At 41.7% G+C, this 17,163-nt stretch overlaps 1 protein-coding gene across 6 annotated transcripts in view; it reads right to left on the minus strand.

Annotated features, from left to right (window-relative positions):
• The window catches only part of CASTOR2 (cytosolic arginine sensor for mTORC1 subunit 2), a 127,002-nt gene that overhangs the window by 50,533 nt on the left and 59,306 nt on the right, over positions 1-17,163 (minus strand). For 4 of the 6 annotated variants that reach the window (XM_014891626.2, XM_088177198.1, XM_088177197.1 and 1 more), the window contains exon 2: positions 13,432-13,502. In XM_014891626.2, coding sequence (XP_014747112.1) covers positions 13,432-13,502 — 71 coding nt within the window. Of the gene's footprint in view, positions 1-13,332; positions 13,503-17,163 lie in introns of all 6 variants that reach the window. The other 2 variants (XM_088177199.1, XM_088177196.1) reach the window with 1 other exon arrangement.

Genomic DNA, 17,163 nt, shown 5'->3' on the forward strand with positions numbered 1-17,163 from the left:
CACCCAAGCAGACTCCTAAGTGGAGAAGACATCTGCTCATGCCTTGCTCCTCCCCACTGAGAAGAGCCAGCCTCATCCCACTGCCCTGCCTTTCCTCATTTCTACGGGGCAGGACAGCAAGCTTTGGGATATTTTAGCCATGTTCAGTGCACATGGGGCTTGCTAAAACCCAGCTCAATATGCTTAAAATTAAGCAGGTGCAAATGCCTTAAAGATGCAGCCATTACTCCTCAAAGAGCTATTAAACCTCCTGTTGTCAAAAGTTTTCCTTTGGTGTCAGTGAAGTACACTCTGCAGTTCCTTTGAACTTCATGTTTATTATGAGATACACAAATTGCACTTTTGAAATCAAACTGGTTTCAGTTTGTGGTTTCCTTTCATTCAAATGGGTGCCAATCTGAGAAGCTTTCATGGATTGTCCTTGATTCTTGGATACATGAAAAGAAAGGTACATACAAGCCACTAAAACCAGGCACATTGTGGCATGTTGGGAGCACTCATTGAGGTCAAGAATTTGTTTATACAAATTCTAAAAATGAATTCCGGGGCAAAAATGATATCTGCTCTGTTTAGAGCATGGAAAGCCATGGTAAACATCCATCAGAGCAGGCACTCTTGTCTGCTGCAAACAGCACAGACCTTGTTTAAGAGGCTGCTTTATTTTTTCCATTGGCTAAAATGCAAGAACAGACATCCAACAGATGGTCCACATAAATTCTCATCCCACTTCTCCAAAAGCTCAATTCTAACTTCTTAAAAGAAACAAAATAAAACACCTAATTCACCTGAGGGTTTCAGCAGTACAACAACAGTACTCAAGAGGTCAGGATACAACCTGTCATCCAGCTCCTGAGGATTCCTGCTCTGCTGGGCTTGCCTCACTTATGGATGTCAGTGCCTGGTGTGAGCTGCTTTTTCAACTTGCCAGCTACAGAAAAACTTGGTTTGGTCCTGGCAGATATGGCAAAAATCTAATACACTTTTCAGTTTTAAGCTAGAGTTTAAGGACAGGTTCCTGAAAAAGAAGAGCTAAAAATGCTTCCTCTTAAACCTCTTCTCTATCCCTGAATAAATACATACATATACAAATATAGGTATATACAGCAACATACACAGGCTATATATATATATATATATGTATATACATATATAAATATGCGTACATATATATGTATATACATACATAAATATACATACACACACACATTTATATATATATACATAAATTGGCAACTCCTAAGTATACAAGTTCAGCTCCAAGAGTTTCAGTAAATAAACATCTTAACCAAGCCCAGGGAAGCAGAAGAGAAAAAACAACTGTGAAACAAATACCTCACAGATACAGTTACTTTAGCAGGGCTCCAGAGATTAACAGTTACTTAGTGCTTGTAATCTGCTCAGCAATGTGAAAGACACAAAGATACAGAAATCAGGTTTCTGGGGACCCTCCAAGGGCTTGTCAGCCACAATGCCAGTGCTGCTGACACTGCCAGTCCTTGAAAAGTCACCTCTCACATTTTATCAACTTCTTCAATTTAATGTACTCCAAAACCAACTCAAACAATAAATGCAGAATATCACTGTGGAGATACAGTTCTTTCCAACTGTAAAAATCAAATAAATGTGGAAGTAGGGAAGTTGGAACTGAAGAGGGGTTGGTAAATCCTGTAAAATAAACATTAGAATGTTTTGGTAGAACACGGTGATGGAAATCCTAGCGAGAGCAAACCCAAAAGAAAAACAGACAAGCAAAACTAGGAACATGTTTACAACTGTGCCTAGATGGTCTGCAGAAATCTTGGAGAAGGATTATGAAGGAAAATAAACCAGAGTTTTTATGCTACTCTGAAGGAAGCTAATTACATCTCTGAAGAAGCATGTTGCATCTTACACCAAATTTTGATTCTAGTCAGGATTTAGGATTTTTGTACTATATGATTCAAACTCATAAGCACATTCATAGAGAGAGGTAGGGGGAAAGAGAGAGGGAGGTATGAACCCAAACATATTGTAATTATTTTGATTTGTCTTCTGGGGGTGAAGTATTCTTATTTTAGAATTTTATTCTTTTCTATCACAAGAAAATCAACTGGAATCTTTCTGTTAAGAGTACTATAGCTGTAATTCAGCTGTCAGAGATAGGATTTTAAGGGAAGATACATTGTGAAACAGCTCATCAAAAGGCAGAATTTGTCTTAGAAAGCAAAGATCTTTCACTGGACTTTTAAGAAAAATAACAATAACTAGTCAATTCTCAATGGAGGAACATTTGCAGGATAACCTGGCACCAACCTTTGTTATTTTGTATTTTTATTATGGCTCTGTTTATCCTCTTTCCTAAGAGTCTTGGAGACACTGTGGATAGTTGTTTGAGAAACAACAAGCTGATGCTCAAAGATCATTAAGAACTGTTGGGAGAACAGACATCATCATGCTACAGTGCAAAGAGACAACACCTGAAACCCAATGAAATTACCAGAGTGCTGACAGAGGATGTCATGGACACCAAAAGAATGAAGAGGTTTCATAAAGGGTTTGACAACTCTGTGGTGGATTGACATACTGGTAGCTATTAAATAGGGTAATACAGATTCAACCTGTAATTTAGGAATCTCTCAGTTACTGGTAGGAAAATATAGTGGGGAAAGAAGAATAAAAACTTCCTGCTCATCTCCTATCCCTGCTGATCTTACACAGAGGACAGCCCATGGGCACTGCTCATAGAGCCACAAGGCAACCTGAGCCAACATCCACAGCTCCTTCAAACAGACCAGCATCTCTAAAGAACTGGGCAAGGCCAGATTATTACACAGAACAATCTGTCACTGTTATTTACACTGCTATGGATGCAGTAATCTCTCTTTCACTGTATTATGCTATCTGAGCAGGATCAGTCACCTAAAAGCAAATGGCTACAGAGAATCCATAGAGAAACCTTCTGAAGAGCCCCTGGTCAATGGTACAGGACATGATGTAAATACTGCTCAACTTGAAGGCAGGGATAAACTCTGACTGCAGGTCAGCAAACACATAATTAAAGTTGCAAAACTTTTAAGTAGGCATTTGATTTATCAGAGGTACAATTCTGCAGCATGGTTATATGAAGAAGATCTTAAAGAACTTAAAAGTTCTGCAATGATAAGAAGTGGTATGGGAATTGTCAGAATTGTGAGCTCTGGAAAAGAATTAAAATAGGGAGCAAAACAGCAGAACAAAATTACCTGTTTTCCTTTAGTTTCAAGCCTTCATGGAATGTCCAAGAATTAGAGGAGATGTCAGACCTCCCAACAGCCACATTTGGTTGCCACAGGAGGGAATTTAGAGATCCTCAGTTTGTACAGCCCAAAGCATAAACCTTCCACAAGCACAGATCTTGCCAGGATCTAATTAAGATAACCTGATGCTAATACTCTTTCTAAACTGAATAAATGATTTGGAAGAATAGTTGACTTGTATGTTTATTTCTGTCACTGCCTGATTTTGTACTTAGTCTATGAGCCATAAAAGCAGCATCTGGGCAGCTATGCAGTGTAATAGAACACCCAAGAAGCCACAACCCTCAGCTATAGGTAAATCTCACCTGCTTTCTTCACTCTGGAATGCTCTGTAGCCTCAGCTATGCAAGTCATGTTAGTCCTGCTGTGCTGATAAAACATATTTGTGGAAGGTGGCTCCAGCTGAAAGGCAGATTTAGGGATGACACAGCCCAAAATAATGAGAGGTGTTTGAGGCAGAGATGCCTTTAGTGTTACTCACTGGGGATCACAAGAGAGACACAGTTCTGCCAAAGGAAGCTGGAAGTCCAACTTGCTCGACTTTCTCATCTCCAAGCTGTATACAAAACATCAGTGTCATGGTCAAAATGAAACATTCTACCATTTTAGGCACATTGCCTAATTAGAAACCATTGTTATCTGAGAACACTGTTTTTGCAGCTGTCAGGAAATTAAATAACCCAAGGGTAACTTGGAATTAAATAAAGCTGTATAAACACATAGCCCAGCTCTGAAATCCCCACTCTGACAAGAATCCCCTCTGCTTTCCAAGGGACTCAACATTTAACTAGGGCATGCAACTATCATTTTCTATCAGGCTATAGCATAACAAACACTGCTCCTTCTTGAGGGTCTGATGCTGAACTTGCAAATCCATATATCAGAAGGCTGCCTGCTCTCCACTAAAAGCAGCAGCACCTCCTGAGGAAAGAGCTCCATTACAAGTGTCTACTAAGAGACCAATCAAGGACTGATTAAGGGAAAAGCTTATAGAGAAATCCCTGCTTTCATCTCACTTCTCCTCTTACAATCCTTGTAACTTGGAACTTTGTCAGCAATCTAAACACTCAGCTGGTTATACTTTTACACTGACTTTTTAAGAATTAAAGAAAAAGGAGAAGAGCATTTCCAATGAGATTGGTGCAGTCTGTGAAATGGATAAAAATGCCCACTTGGAAAATCTATTTCTGGTGGCCTCCTTTCTTAGTTTTCTACTTGTGATTTCTGTTGTGAGAAACAAAAAACTCAGACTAATATCAAAGTCTGAGTTTAAGAGAAAGAGACAAAGTTCTTGCCAAGCCAGACACTGACCCAGCAATAAAAGGTATTGCACAGGAAAGTCAAGTTTAAATGCAAAAGCTGTTATAATATGTCAACACAACTCAGACCTGGCCATGGACACAGAGGGATGACACACTCACTAGGGACTGGAGGATCAAGAGGAAATGACAGTTTTACAGTAGTGTCTTAGAGCTGATATTCAGATTGTTGCAATACAGTGGTAAATAAAGTCTGATTTTGAAGTGCAGATAAGTAGATGCCAGTTTGGGCTTCCAGTTAAGGCAAAATCTGGTTTGTCCCACGAAGAACACAAAGATGTGACCTGAAACAAGCAATTTGGTCTCCTTTTTATCAGTTTCCTCATATGTGGGAAAAAATAATTCTTACCTCTCAGAGGTCTCATAAAAGAGGAAGTATGAATACACTTCAGAAACAAAGCATCATTATTTTGTTTGGCTAAAAATGTGGAACATGGTAAGGCAGATTCCAAAAATAATCATTATGTCCACTCTCACTGGAGAGCTGGGTTGGGAAGACAAATCCAGGTTAGGCTCTGGTCAGTTTTCAGGAAATCAGTCTGCTCTCTTTCTTCCTCTTCACAGGATAGCACACCACTAATAATGAGGATAGCACACCACTAATAATGAGCAAACCTGGAAAATTAAAACCAGATTCAATCTCCAAAAGCTGACATTTGCTCATGAGAATGAAGAAGGGAGCAAAAATTGTCTTTTTTCTTTATTGATAAGCAATGAAGATTAAAAGTTTGGCTCCAGATGTGTTCAGAGCATGGCTGTGGGTGCATCCTGAGTGCAGGGACCTTGATGCCATCTCTGTACTGTGATCAAGAGCTAGGCCCTCCCCACCCTGTCACCCATGGCTTTTTGCTCCCAGCCAAGAAAGCATTGCACAGGCAGCCTCTCCTCCCCCTGCTTCATGAGCAAATGGCATCCACAGCCCAAAAGAACAGAGGATTTTGTCTCTGATAGTCCAGCAACAGGAACCACAGAAATCAGCACATTTCCCATTTCCTGACAAAACTTTCCCTGTGTTTCATAAACTCCTGGCAAAGGCTTTGTTCCCAGACTCTGCAAGCTGGGGGTGGAGAGGATCTAGCCCAGACAGTGGAAGGCAACGCTGCCAGCTCTGGTTACTGCCAGCAAGGGGACACAGGTAGTGCACTCCACTGAAAAGCCGAACCCACAGAAATAAAGGAGCATTAAAAGAAGAACCAATGCAGTTGGACTCACATTTACAATTCCTTCTGCAATTTCAAACACAGTTCAAGCAAAGTAGCAAAAAAATATATTTTCTTCTTCCCCCCTTTTTTTTTTTTTTTGAAAGACAGTATTTTAGACAACATTTCACTGGACTGACAGAGTAGAGCAAATAATTACATTTCAAACAAGACTTGAAGATAGAGCCACTAAATTCCTAACTGTATGACTGTAACCTTGATGTTGTGAATCTTAATCCAGTACAAGATTAAATCTAACATATGAGATTTTAAAAAGATTATGTACCTTTTCCCATAAAGGGTATTTTTTCCCACCATAATCTCCAATCTGTTTCACTACAGAACTGATTTGTTCCTCAGGCTGCAAGTGCATCCATTGTAAAAAGGGAATCCTGAGGGGCAGAAACTCCCTCAATTATTACTTACAATGGCCCTTGCTTCTTACATTATTAAAGCATTTCCACATGTTGACTAATTAATCTTTATAAGACCTGTTATGAGGTGATTTAATTGGATTATCCCTGTTTCTAAGATGAAGAAACTGAGACACAATGAGAGACTTGTCCAAGGTCAAACAAAAGCCTGCAGCAGACCTAAGAACTTCACCACAGTGCTCTGGTTCCCTGTGCCTTCACCCTGTGATTTCAAACTTCACACAAAGAAACAAAACATCTCCTCTTTGATTTAACTGCACAAGAATTAGCTCAAAGCATCCAGCAAATTCTCCTCAAATGAGAGCTGTTAGTTTGGAGTCGTGCATACACATCAGTCTGCATTTCTAGAGTCAGATAGAAGGATTTCAAATTATTCTAATAAAAACCAAACAACTAGATATACTGCACCAGGATTATGAGTTATGAGTTCTGGAGATTTTGTACCTGGAAAGCTGAGAAAGACTCATCACTGGCACCAGGAGAAGATAAAGTTGATGAAGTTTTTGGGCACAAAACCTGCAACCTCTGCCTGAAAGTCTCTGTCTGGGTACAGACAGGTTTAAGTTTGTTTGGTTTTCCAATCTCATTTGATCAGGAGAATCCTCCAAGCCTGTCAGGAACAGAAATTTTCTCACCTTGATGAATGACTGCTGTTCCTTGGGAAACCTGAGGCACCTCCTGCACTCATGAGAGCATCTGACAAACCTACTCAGACACCAACCCTGGGGAGTGCTGCACACTGGAATTTTGCAATGATTGCCACAAGAGAGATGTTTTCTCTGTTTGCAGATGATGAGGAAACTGTTTTTTTGCACGAGTTACTGAAGATTCCATTTCTAGACTGAGGCCATAGCATTTATGAGATGCCAAAGTAGAGGAAATCCACTTCCTTATCCAGGTCATGAACTTGAGAAAAGTATGGCTTAAAGTAGATTCAGAGCTAGCAAAGATTGGGAACTGATGGTTGAATGTTTTCAGCCATGGGAAAAGGGACTCATTTGGCTGCTTGTGTCACTGACTCCTCAGCTTTCCTTGTGCTTCACTTCTCAGCCCATGACAGGGGGCAACAGCACTTACCCATCTCTCACAAGGCACTCCATATATAATTCACTTGAAAAGTAGGGAAAGATGATAAATCAGAGTCTTACCAGACTTACAACATATAAATGCTTCAAAAGGTCTTAGAGCATGTGTTCAGCCTTGGTCCTTCCTTGCACATTTAGCACCCTGGCATGTCTCCTCACAGCTGGCAGACTATAGCCAGCTCCAGTACAAACGAGGCAAGCCACCCTCTCCTCTTCAGCCCAGCCTTCAGAAAAGACCAGAAATGCACCAGTGGAAGAACAAGCAGATGATTAAATGCTCTCTAGTGAAAAAAAATAAGGAGGGCTGCTACTCTTCTGTTGAGCTGCATCCTGATCTTAGAGAGCAACCCAAAATTTCAAAGAATTGCTCCACTATTTCAGTCAGAAAAGCTTTGTAGGTCCTGCATTTGTGAGAGGGGTTGATAAAAATGAGCCCTGGTATCTATCTGCTCATTTATCTTGGACTTTGGAAAACACTAGGAAGAAGCCAAGATGTAATAAATTTAAAGGAAGAAATCGTGGCCAGTCAAGTGGTTCAGGAAAAGAAGTCTTGGCTTTCTCACCACTGGCTGTGAAACAAAAATAGATATCAATACACACCCATCTGCTGGAGGAAACAGTGAAAAATATGTATTACTTCTTTAAAAAGGAGTGAGCAGAGAAACTGAACCAAAAGACTTTATGTGGCAGGCTATAAACATAAGGAATAATATATGCTGTCAAAATTTGCAAACCCACTCACATACAAGCTTGAAGAAGAAAAAAAAAGTGCTCCTTTCCTCACGTGATGCAAAACAGACCATGGAATATTATGTATTTCTCATTTTCCCTCCTTCCCCCAAAAGCTTTAACCACCAAACCCTACTGGCCCCTGGGAGAGGGCAGAAATTCCACATTATCACAGACCCCCAAAATGTTTATTATCTGTATCAGCAGAGGTGCACTGCAGGAAAGGCCTTCCCAACCAAGCACATATTTCTAAGAAGGCAATAGTCAAATCCCTGCATTTTAATTTGAATTCAGTTCATTAATACCCTATTACTTAAAAACCTAAAAAATCCAGACAAAGCATAGTCTAGCCAATACACAGATCAGAAGAGAGTGATTGTACAAGTGTTTAGTAGAGAAAAAAATGTTCTGCCTAGCAACCCCAGGCACTCCTGGCCATCCAGGGGAGGAATCCAGCACTATAAATGTCAGCAACAACTTATGCCACTGTGCCTCAGATACAAAGGCCTACTCACCGGGCAATTAAAAATTAAAGAAAAAATAGTTATTGAAGGAATATTCAGAAAACCAGATGCAACTATTAGTTTGCTTCCCTCTGTATCTTTAACTAAAGATTGCTCCTAGCTGGATGGGTTCTTGGACTTATTTATAAGGTGTTTATAAGCTGTTTTCTTATCCAGTTTATATATAGGAAAAGAGACAGGACACTGAAAGCAATTTACCATTTTGATGTTATTGAAATAGGAACTCAATGTGTTACTAAAGTATTTGATGGTCCTGAATCCAAAGTCAGACAGGGTTGTCTGAGGAAGATAGTTATCAAAACAAAGCACTGCCAGCAAATTTTTGTAAAAATTTTCTATCCTTTTCTTACTAGAATGAATTTTTTTTTGCCACTATAACTAGCCGAGATTTTTCAAATAGTTCCATTATTTTTAACGTACTGGACAATTTATTGTGAAGTATAAGCTGAGAATATCTTCCTAGAAAATGTGTCCATGAATGGATTTCTGGCCTTAGAGAAATTACTAGCCATATCAGGCAGCCAAGGAAGGTTTAAGGAAGGACTATCAACCCATCTTGCAGATCAACCTCAGTGTGAGGAGACCAAGAGTCTTGTTCTGTGTTCACACAGTGGATCTGCACCTCAGAAGGACGTTTCTCACTGCTGCTTCAGTACTGAAATGAAATGGCTTTTCCTGTCTGGTTCTGGTCATCAGCCAGGACCTAAGGTCTGCTGACTGCAATAATCTACATGAAATGGGCTTATCAGCTCTAGGAGAAAGAAGCCCTGAGCACAGGAAGGTGATGTGTTTCCCTCATCCCAAATTTCCCTGAACATAGAATATGCACATTTAGCAATTTGAAAATCACTGTGATTCACTCCTCCCTTGACCCCAGCACTTGATTTCTGTTTCCCTTCTTCAACATCTTCAAAGTTCACTGCATACATGAAAGATTGCATGCAAGGGACACCACCAAGGGCCAAGGTCAAGAAGCCAGTAACCTCACCTTGAAAATGTTAGCAACATGTTATTTTACAATAATCCACCTTCAGGACAGCTTCATCTGGGTGACACTGTCCCAGGCCCCATTTATGCAGATGTTCCCAGTGCACACAAACAGGATTTCCAAGATGATGGCTACCTCCAGGTGTGATGGCATGTGTTTCCTTTCAGTGTGTAAAAGCTAAAACCTGTGATGAACAGAGACTACTGGGACCAGCAAGAGCACAGGCTAGACACTCTCTTCATGCAGCTGCCCAGAGACAGCGACTCTGTCCTTGCTGCTCTCTGAAAAAGGCACACACCATGCAGAGAACACAGGGGCTATGGCATATCTGCACATGCACAAACAGCTCCTGCTTTCAGCCAAACTTTGGAAAAAAGCAAACCAGCCAAACAAATATTCCTGCACTTCAGGGAGCAGCAGCCACTCCACCTTTCTGCCATGTGCTGACTGAGCAGCAGGGGGAGAAATGCCAGGACCATACATGGCTATCCAGGCACCTCACTAGTTGAGACATTTGTCTTCATGCAGGAGGACCCGTGGCCAAACCTTTCCTGCTAGTTCATCCCAGTATCAGCCAGGAAAAGAGCTTTCTGTGCACAGTTCCCTGTGTTACTTGCTGAATAAAATTCTTCCTCATTAGCAGGCCAAAGCCCAAGAAACAGCCACTGGAACAAACAAGGTTCTGTGCAAACATAATCCCCACCTCACCACCAGAGAATTAAAGCCAAGAATTAGGCTGTAGCTGTTCCCTTTCAGCACGATGAATGCTTAAGCAGGTTACAGCTTTGCACTGTGGACATTTTCTGGGGAGAAGAAATAACAACTTCTTTACCAGCCCAACTCACTACTCTCAGTGGAACAAGCCTAGGGATTATTTTTTTACAAAACAGGTAAGAATGATTACTGCATGTCAATATGTTTTAAGTGTTAAACTCAAGGACTGATGGAAGTGCTGGTATTTCTTCAGCCTCCTCTTTTCCCATCAGCAGTATTTGTGATGCTCAGGAGAAAGGGCCTGGCTAACATGGAAGATGTTAGCTAACAGGACAACCTTCTCATTTCTGCTGCAGCAAAAATTTATACAGATGCCTGAGAAAGAAAGGTTCTCATTTCCCACACAGAAAAACCTGTCCTTCAGAGACTTACACTGCGTTTGTCAAGCACCACAAGAAAAAAAGTTACCTGGAAATAAAAAGGAAGTCATTTACTGTTGGACTTGCCATCTGAACTGCTCATCAAAGGTACAGATTTAGCCTGCAATTCTTGAGCCGAATTTGGCACTTCACCACGCAGGACAAGAGGCAGCTGATGCACTCGAGGCAGACATAATTGGTGCTGTTTTGCAAGAAGGTGGGATGCTGCAACTCAGATTTTGAATCTGTTGATGTGCTGATGAAGCCCATGTGCTGATTACAGGCTATACAATGGAAAAGTGAACCTTCTCTTGCTGAGACATTTCTAGCTAGACTGTCACTTCTCTTGGACTTCTCCAGACCATTAAAACCTTATACCACACTGAATTGAGAAGCAGGGATGGAACTGCACACAGAGTTCAACCTGAGATGAAGCTGTGGATGTGGTGGCAACAATTCTGAAAGAACATGGGCTGGACACAAACCCAAAGGATATGGGGGCTGTGGTAGAAGAATTAGCAGGATGTGGTGTATACAGGTGTCACCAGCAGATCATCACTTACAAGGGAAAGCACAGGAAAGGTGACAAAGCCAGCAGCTCTGTGACTACTACCCACGTTGGGTTTTGCACCTAGCTTCCACACCACACTGTAGCAGAGGACAGCCTTGGCATACACTCTCCTGCCCATGCACTGCCTGGAAGTTGATCTTTTCCCCTGCAAATCCTGTTTTAGCATCCCAACTGCACATGGTGTATTTGAAAAAAAACAAAGTTGTTTTATGCCCAAACCACAGCCACAGGAAGGTACATGGGCACTGTGACTTTCAGTACCAAGTTCAGGTGGCAGAGAGTCAAAGTAACAGAAGATCCAAACAGAGAGGACTGCTGCTTGAATTGCAGCAGCACTGCCTGGTTCACAGAGATAACCTGGGCACCAGGGCAGCTTCCTGAGGACAGTGGTCGTGCTCAGAGCACAACCAATGGTGCACAGTGCAGCAGTCCCTCAGTAGGGATGAGCAAGGAAACTGCTTGAGCTCACATTTGTTTCAAGCTGGTATAATTTCCAGAGAGATAAACAGCAGTGTGGCTGTTGGAGACTGTTCAGAGGCTGTTGTAATTCAACTTGTCACCAGTGACTGAACTGAAAAATGTGTGTCATGCCAAGCGGGCAGAGAAACGAGTGCCATGGATGTCAGACACAGAAAAGATGCTGGAGACGAGCATGCCCCTGGCATATCCCACCTGAACCCACAGGTTCAGTGACACACACTCTCTCCTAAGAATGAAAATCTCCGAGTTTCTTGCTCTGCCATGTACTGTGCCCCTTGGAAAATAACCCAGAAACTTTCTTCTCCTTTAGTGAGCCTTCACTTAAAATGAAGCTCTGCATCCTACTATTATGGCAAAACCAAATTAGAATTAATTTTCCTCAGTTGTCACTGATAACAAAAAAGCTGATACTACCAATAGTTGTAAAATTCTTGTGCACATGCCCCTTAAAAAAATACAACATAGAGTTCTGGCAGCAGAACTCTATGTCACCTCTTCTGGGATCAAAGGTACATGGCATAGACTTTCAACCAAACCTCAAAACTCCCAAATTATAAACAGATATAGCTGTAAAGATCCATTCAGCATTCTCAGCCTAGAGATGGATTTACTAAAATCTTCAGGTACCACTGTACTGGTGTAAAATGTAGCTTGTTCTATCACATTTATGAGTACTCCTGAAGCAGAAAAGGGCCGACTTCAGCAGGGCTACTGATCATAAAACTCTGTACTAAATAGAGACGGTGTATTTTCAAATCTTCTTGTGGTTTGGATACTACAAAACCATTGGATATTACAGTGTCACAAGAAGGTTCTCAAGAGTTAATTCCTATTCAGGAATGAAATCCTGTTTTTTCATATTTTAATGTATTTTCTCTGACCTCAAAATGTGTAGATTTTAATTCCAAACACAGAAAGAATGAATGAACAAAAATAATAATAGCTGCCTGACATCTCCTCATTCCCCCACCTCAATAACACAAACAAAACCTCCACATGATACAAATTATTACAAACTATTTCCATCTACAAAGCCAAACCATTCTCTGCACCAGCTCTTCTTGCACAATGCCAAGAATCTGCAGCTCTCAAACACGTGCCAACCACCTTCTGTGACACACGACCAACTCCACCTTTGACTCCTCCAGCCACCCCAGGCAAAGGTGGCACACAGTACAGGGAGAGCTGGGTGTAAGAAAGGAGGATAAATCACAGCTTATGGTGATGGGCCAAAGGAGCCAAATCACAACTCCACAGCATTGTGCTGGCTGTAGAGATGCTACAAACTACTCATGTTCAAGTGCTCCTTTCGAAGACAGAGGGTGACAGAAGCTGGAAATGCAAGATGTGGTAGGTACACTTACGGAGGCTTGGGGACACAGTCCAGCTCATTTTAATGCAATTATATGCACATGGTTTTGCTTTTTCAAACCTGCTTAAACTACTCTTTAAGACTTGTGTGTGATCCTCTCCCAGCATTCAAATATATTCATATTCCATGTCTGAATTGCCTTGTACAGCATGGCAGCAGAGACAGTGTGCTTAAGTGATCAAAGCACCTTGCAGAGCTGTACTACCAGCACTGACAAACAGACCTGTTTTACAAACATTCTGGTTTACAGTCTCAGTGAGATGACACGTTTTCCTTGTCCACTCCCACGCTGGATACCAAAGTGGCACGTGCTGACACTCACCCAGGAAGCCCTCTTCATCCACTATGATGGTGTAGTCTTCAGGGGTTTCTGTGAGGCTGAAGAACTTGCACCTGGCAAAGGCAAACAGCAGGAGAACATGATTAGCACCTGGACTGAGCAGAGCCTCATCTTCCACCTAAAATGGAAGTCTTTTTCAGTCCAAGCTGTGCTCAGGGAAAGAGTCACAGTCTGATGTTTATGGAGAGGCCTGAGGCATTAACAGACCTGGATTTTATTTCTGGGTAGCTCATACTGTGTGACCCATATTCCCTGCTGCCTGCCTATGCACAATAAAGCCAGTAAAACTCTTATTATTTTTATTACTTAGTTACTTTTCTTAATTACCATATCCCTTAAGGCTTCCCATCACATCCAGGACCTGCTGTGTTGCACTGACACAGAGCAAAAAGCTTTGCTCATTGACTGCTCACTCCAGCACCCTCCAAAAGCATATCCACGGTTCAGGCATGCACCTTTCTGCCCACTGAAGTTTCCTGCCTTATCAGGGTTTGACATCTAACTTCTAAACCAAGCCCCAGTATCTCTTCTTGCTCCTTCAGACGCTTTTGCCACTAGCAGACAGCATCTCAATTTCCTGTGCTGGCCCTCTCCCCTTCCTGGGGTGCTCCTGGTGAAGAAGAGTGGCAGCAGCCATCAAGGCCATGGACACAAGGCTGAGCTTTCCCCCAGCCGAGCCCCTGTGGTCCCTGCTCCCTCTTCTGACATCACAGGTCACGTGCAGCCTGCTCACCATTAACACAATGTCACCTCTAACAGGAGACACAAACCAAATGTGACATGGCATTCTTTCACTGCAGACACACAAACAAAAAAAGCTTCAGCCCTAAGGCTTAACACCACAGAGAGTTGAAAAGGGTTTTTTTTTTCCCTGACACACCAACATATGTACATCAACATCTACTGAAAAAAACCCCAACTTCTGTCTAGCTGGTCCCCAGCAATGGCAGGAAGGTTAGCATGACACTTTGCAAGCTCATGTTCACCTTCAGCAGAGCCATCAGCACAGTGCTGGTCACCTTCCTTGGCTCTCACAGGGCTGCAGAGAATGCCAGAGCACATGGACTGACTGTGTTTGTTGCCTAAGACCAGGAGAATTTTCTCCCTGTAAATTGGGTGCAGCAGGAAGAGCATGCATCTCTAAGATCCAAAGAGCAGGATTTCACAGTTACACTACAACGCTCTCAAATTTATCTGAGACAACCTACAGAAAATATTTCAAATACTGGAAAAGGAGATTGTTCTCCATGCTCCCAAATTTCACAGCATCTTCACAGTAATTTCTGCATGAAGCACAGTTCAGCAGGATTCAAGAACCAGGAACTACCAAGGCTTCTCAGCACTGCTGAGCATCTGGCTCCAAAAGTCCTCAAGACTTCCAAAGTCTGGAACCCCATATTGGTGGCTCAAGATACCAAAAAATGAAAGCGGTCACTTCATAAAGAATCAGATGAAAACTTGGCTTCAGCATTCTTTTGACTGGCTAAAAAGAACAGACATAGCAGCTATCCCTTCCAAAAGCAACAGGGAGAAAAATGAGATGGATGCTGCCCTCCTCATCAGCTCATCAGGAAACTGAGAGGAAACAACACACAGTTCAATTAGTGGTCTGCCATGGAACCAACAGGATTTCACATACATGGGAAGTATTTGACAACCTGCCTTTAGAGACCTGTCCTGTTTTCCTGGAAGTATCCATCACAATGATCAAGCAGAACATTCCCTCCTAGCACAGACATATTATAAAATACAGACGTGGCCCCACCACAATAGAAACCACAATTTAATTCTTTTGTGTCATTGGTAATGGCTGCTGCAACAGCCACATTTACCAACTCAACTCTCTCCAGGAGTAGTGCCAAAAGAAGCAGAAAATAGCAGCAGCTCAATTTTTTACTGTCACTTCTTAACTGCACTAGGCTGCTATCAGTACGAGGGGTAATACAAGCTGGGCTAAAAGGACTTCTGGGATGCTGCTTCAGGTGGGTTCCAGGAGGCAGGAGTATTTGTTACAGTGGATGAATTCCCTAGGGAAGTCACTGATATAAAACTCTTTGCTACTACTGCCTAACCAAGTCACATGCATGCTGACTAGAGAGAAACTAGAGGTCCTAAAGGAGAAAACATTAATATTAAAAACCTAACCTTTCCTGATCTGCGATGGCATTTATGGGAGAATTTTTATTAGAACAGTAATATGTGTTTGTGTGCACACACTGACCCCAGCAGAAGAATGTTTGTGACAGATGCCAGTTTCTGGGCAGCACATCTAAATATGCTGATATTTAAGGGATATGTACACATTAAATCCCATAATTACTGCCTCAGAATTCATGTCAAAACCTCATATCTCCATATACCATCTCAAAGTCCAATCCCCAACTTAGTGTAAAAGGTCAGGGCCACAGAGCCATCTGAATTTAAAAGCAAAGTCTTTCACCAGCACAGCAAGGACCAGTGGTTCTTGTGGTATACATTCACTTAGTTCAAGCCAATGATGCATTCTTTTCCCAGAAGAAATCTAAACATGAAAAATTGGAATTGCAAACCTTATATGATAGGAAAAAGGAACTCAATGTCATCTCTCTCTTCCACATTACATTACACTTGCCTCTTCCATTCAAGTTATTTCAATAATTTCTATTTCCTCTTAAACCAGTCTTCGATAAGCTGAATGCCAACAGCATCTTTATTATCACACTAAAGCCAAGAAAGGAAAGAATTGCCCTTTAATAATTTTGAGACATCAGGCAAACAGTATTTCTCTAAGTACATGTGGAAACTGTATATGTAGGAAGACAGTAATTTTAGCTTCCTAATAGCCAAACCTTGGATGGATTATTTTGGATTTCTGCCTTCTCAGTGTTTAAGCACATTTCCACTTAAGCACTGTTGCTGACTTTGACTGCCTGACAACATATGCCTTTTTCTGGCAATGCCACAAATGTAGACCAATCTATTATTAGATTAGATCTTTGGAACTGCAAAGCTTACACTGTGTATGGAAGAAATACTCAAGCTTGCACAGAGCAGGAAAGTGCCTATGGGATGCAGCAACAGCATCATTTCAGTTTGCAAACAGTACTCCAGTCTCCATGGGAGAAGTGAGCAGGAAAGTGGAGTGGCTGGCTGTGCTTTCAGGTCCACACCAGAAGAGTCTCCTCCAGACATTTGGTCTACTAGGTCTGCTGAGATCACAAGAGTGGTAATACTGGGATGTGATGAATGTGACTTTTATTTGTTCTGGGTCACACACAGAGCACAAGTTTCTGGGAATACTGTTGGGGATCATTTGAAAGTTCAGTACAGACAATGGTCTCCTTAAAGATCACAAACCCTACCTTCTTATTTATAAAGAAACTGCTTAATTGTTATCTCAGTAGGGTGTACTGTTGCAAAACTGTTTGCCCTATGGACAAGATTCATTCCAGAAGCACGTGGGCAGTTGGTGTCCCCACATGTAGGAAACCATGGGCAAATATCATTCAAGGCAGTCAAATGCAAAGTCTGGAAGTAACACAGAAGTTTGCAAAGAAACAATTGAACTGAATAGAAATTGACAAGCAGCAGTAGCAAGTTCATCCGTGTGAATATGAAAGACATAATTTGCTGGGATTTATTCCAGGCTGTCTGCTCATTTTAGATGAGGAGGGATTTGTACACTTCATTCTGTATGTTATCATGACAATATATATTCTTATTACAGAATAAGAC

This window comes from Sturnus vulgaris, chromosome 21 (genome assembly GCF_052056855.1).
Source record: "Sturnus vulgaris isolate bStuVul1 chromosome 21, bStuVul1.hap1, whole genome shotgun sequence".
NCBI classification, from domain to species: Eukaryota; Metazoa; Chordata; class Aves; order Passeriformes; family Sturnidae; genus Sturnus; species Sturnus vulgaris.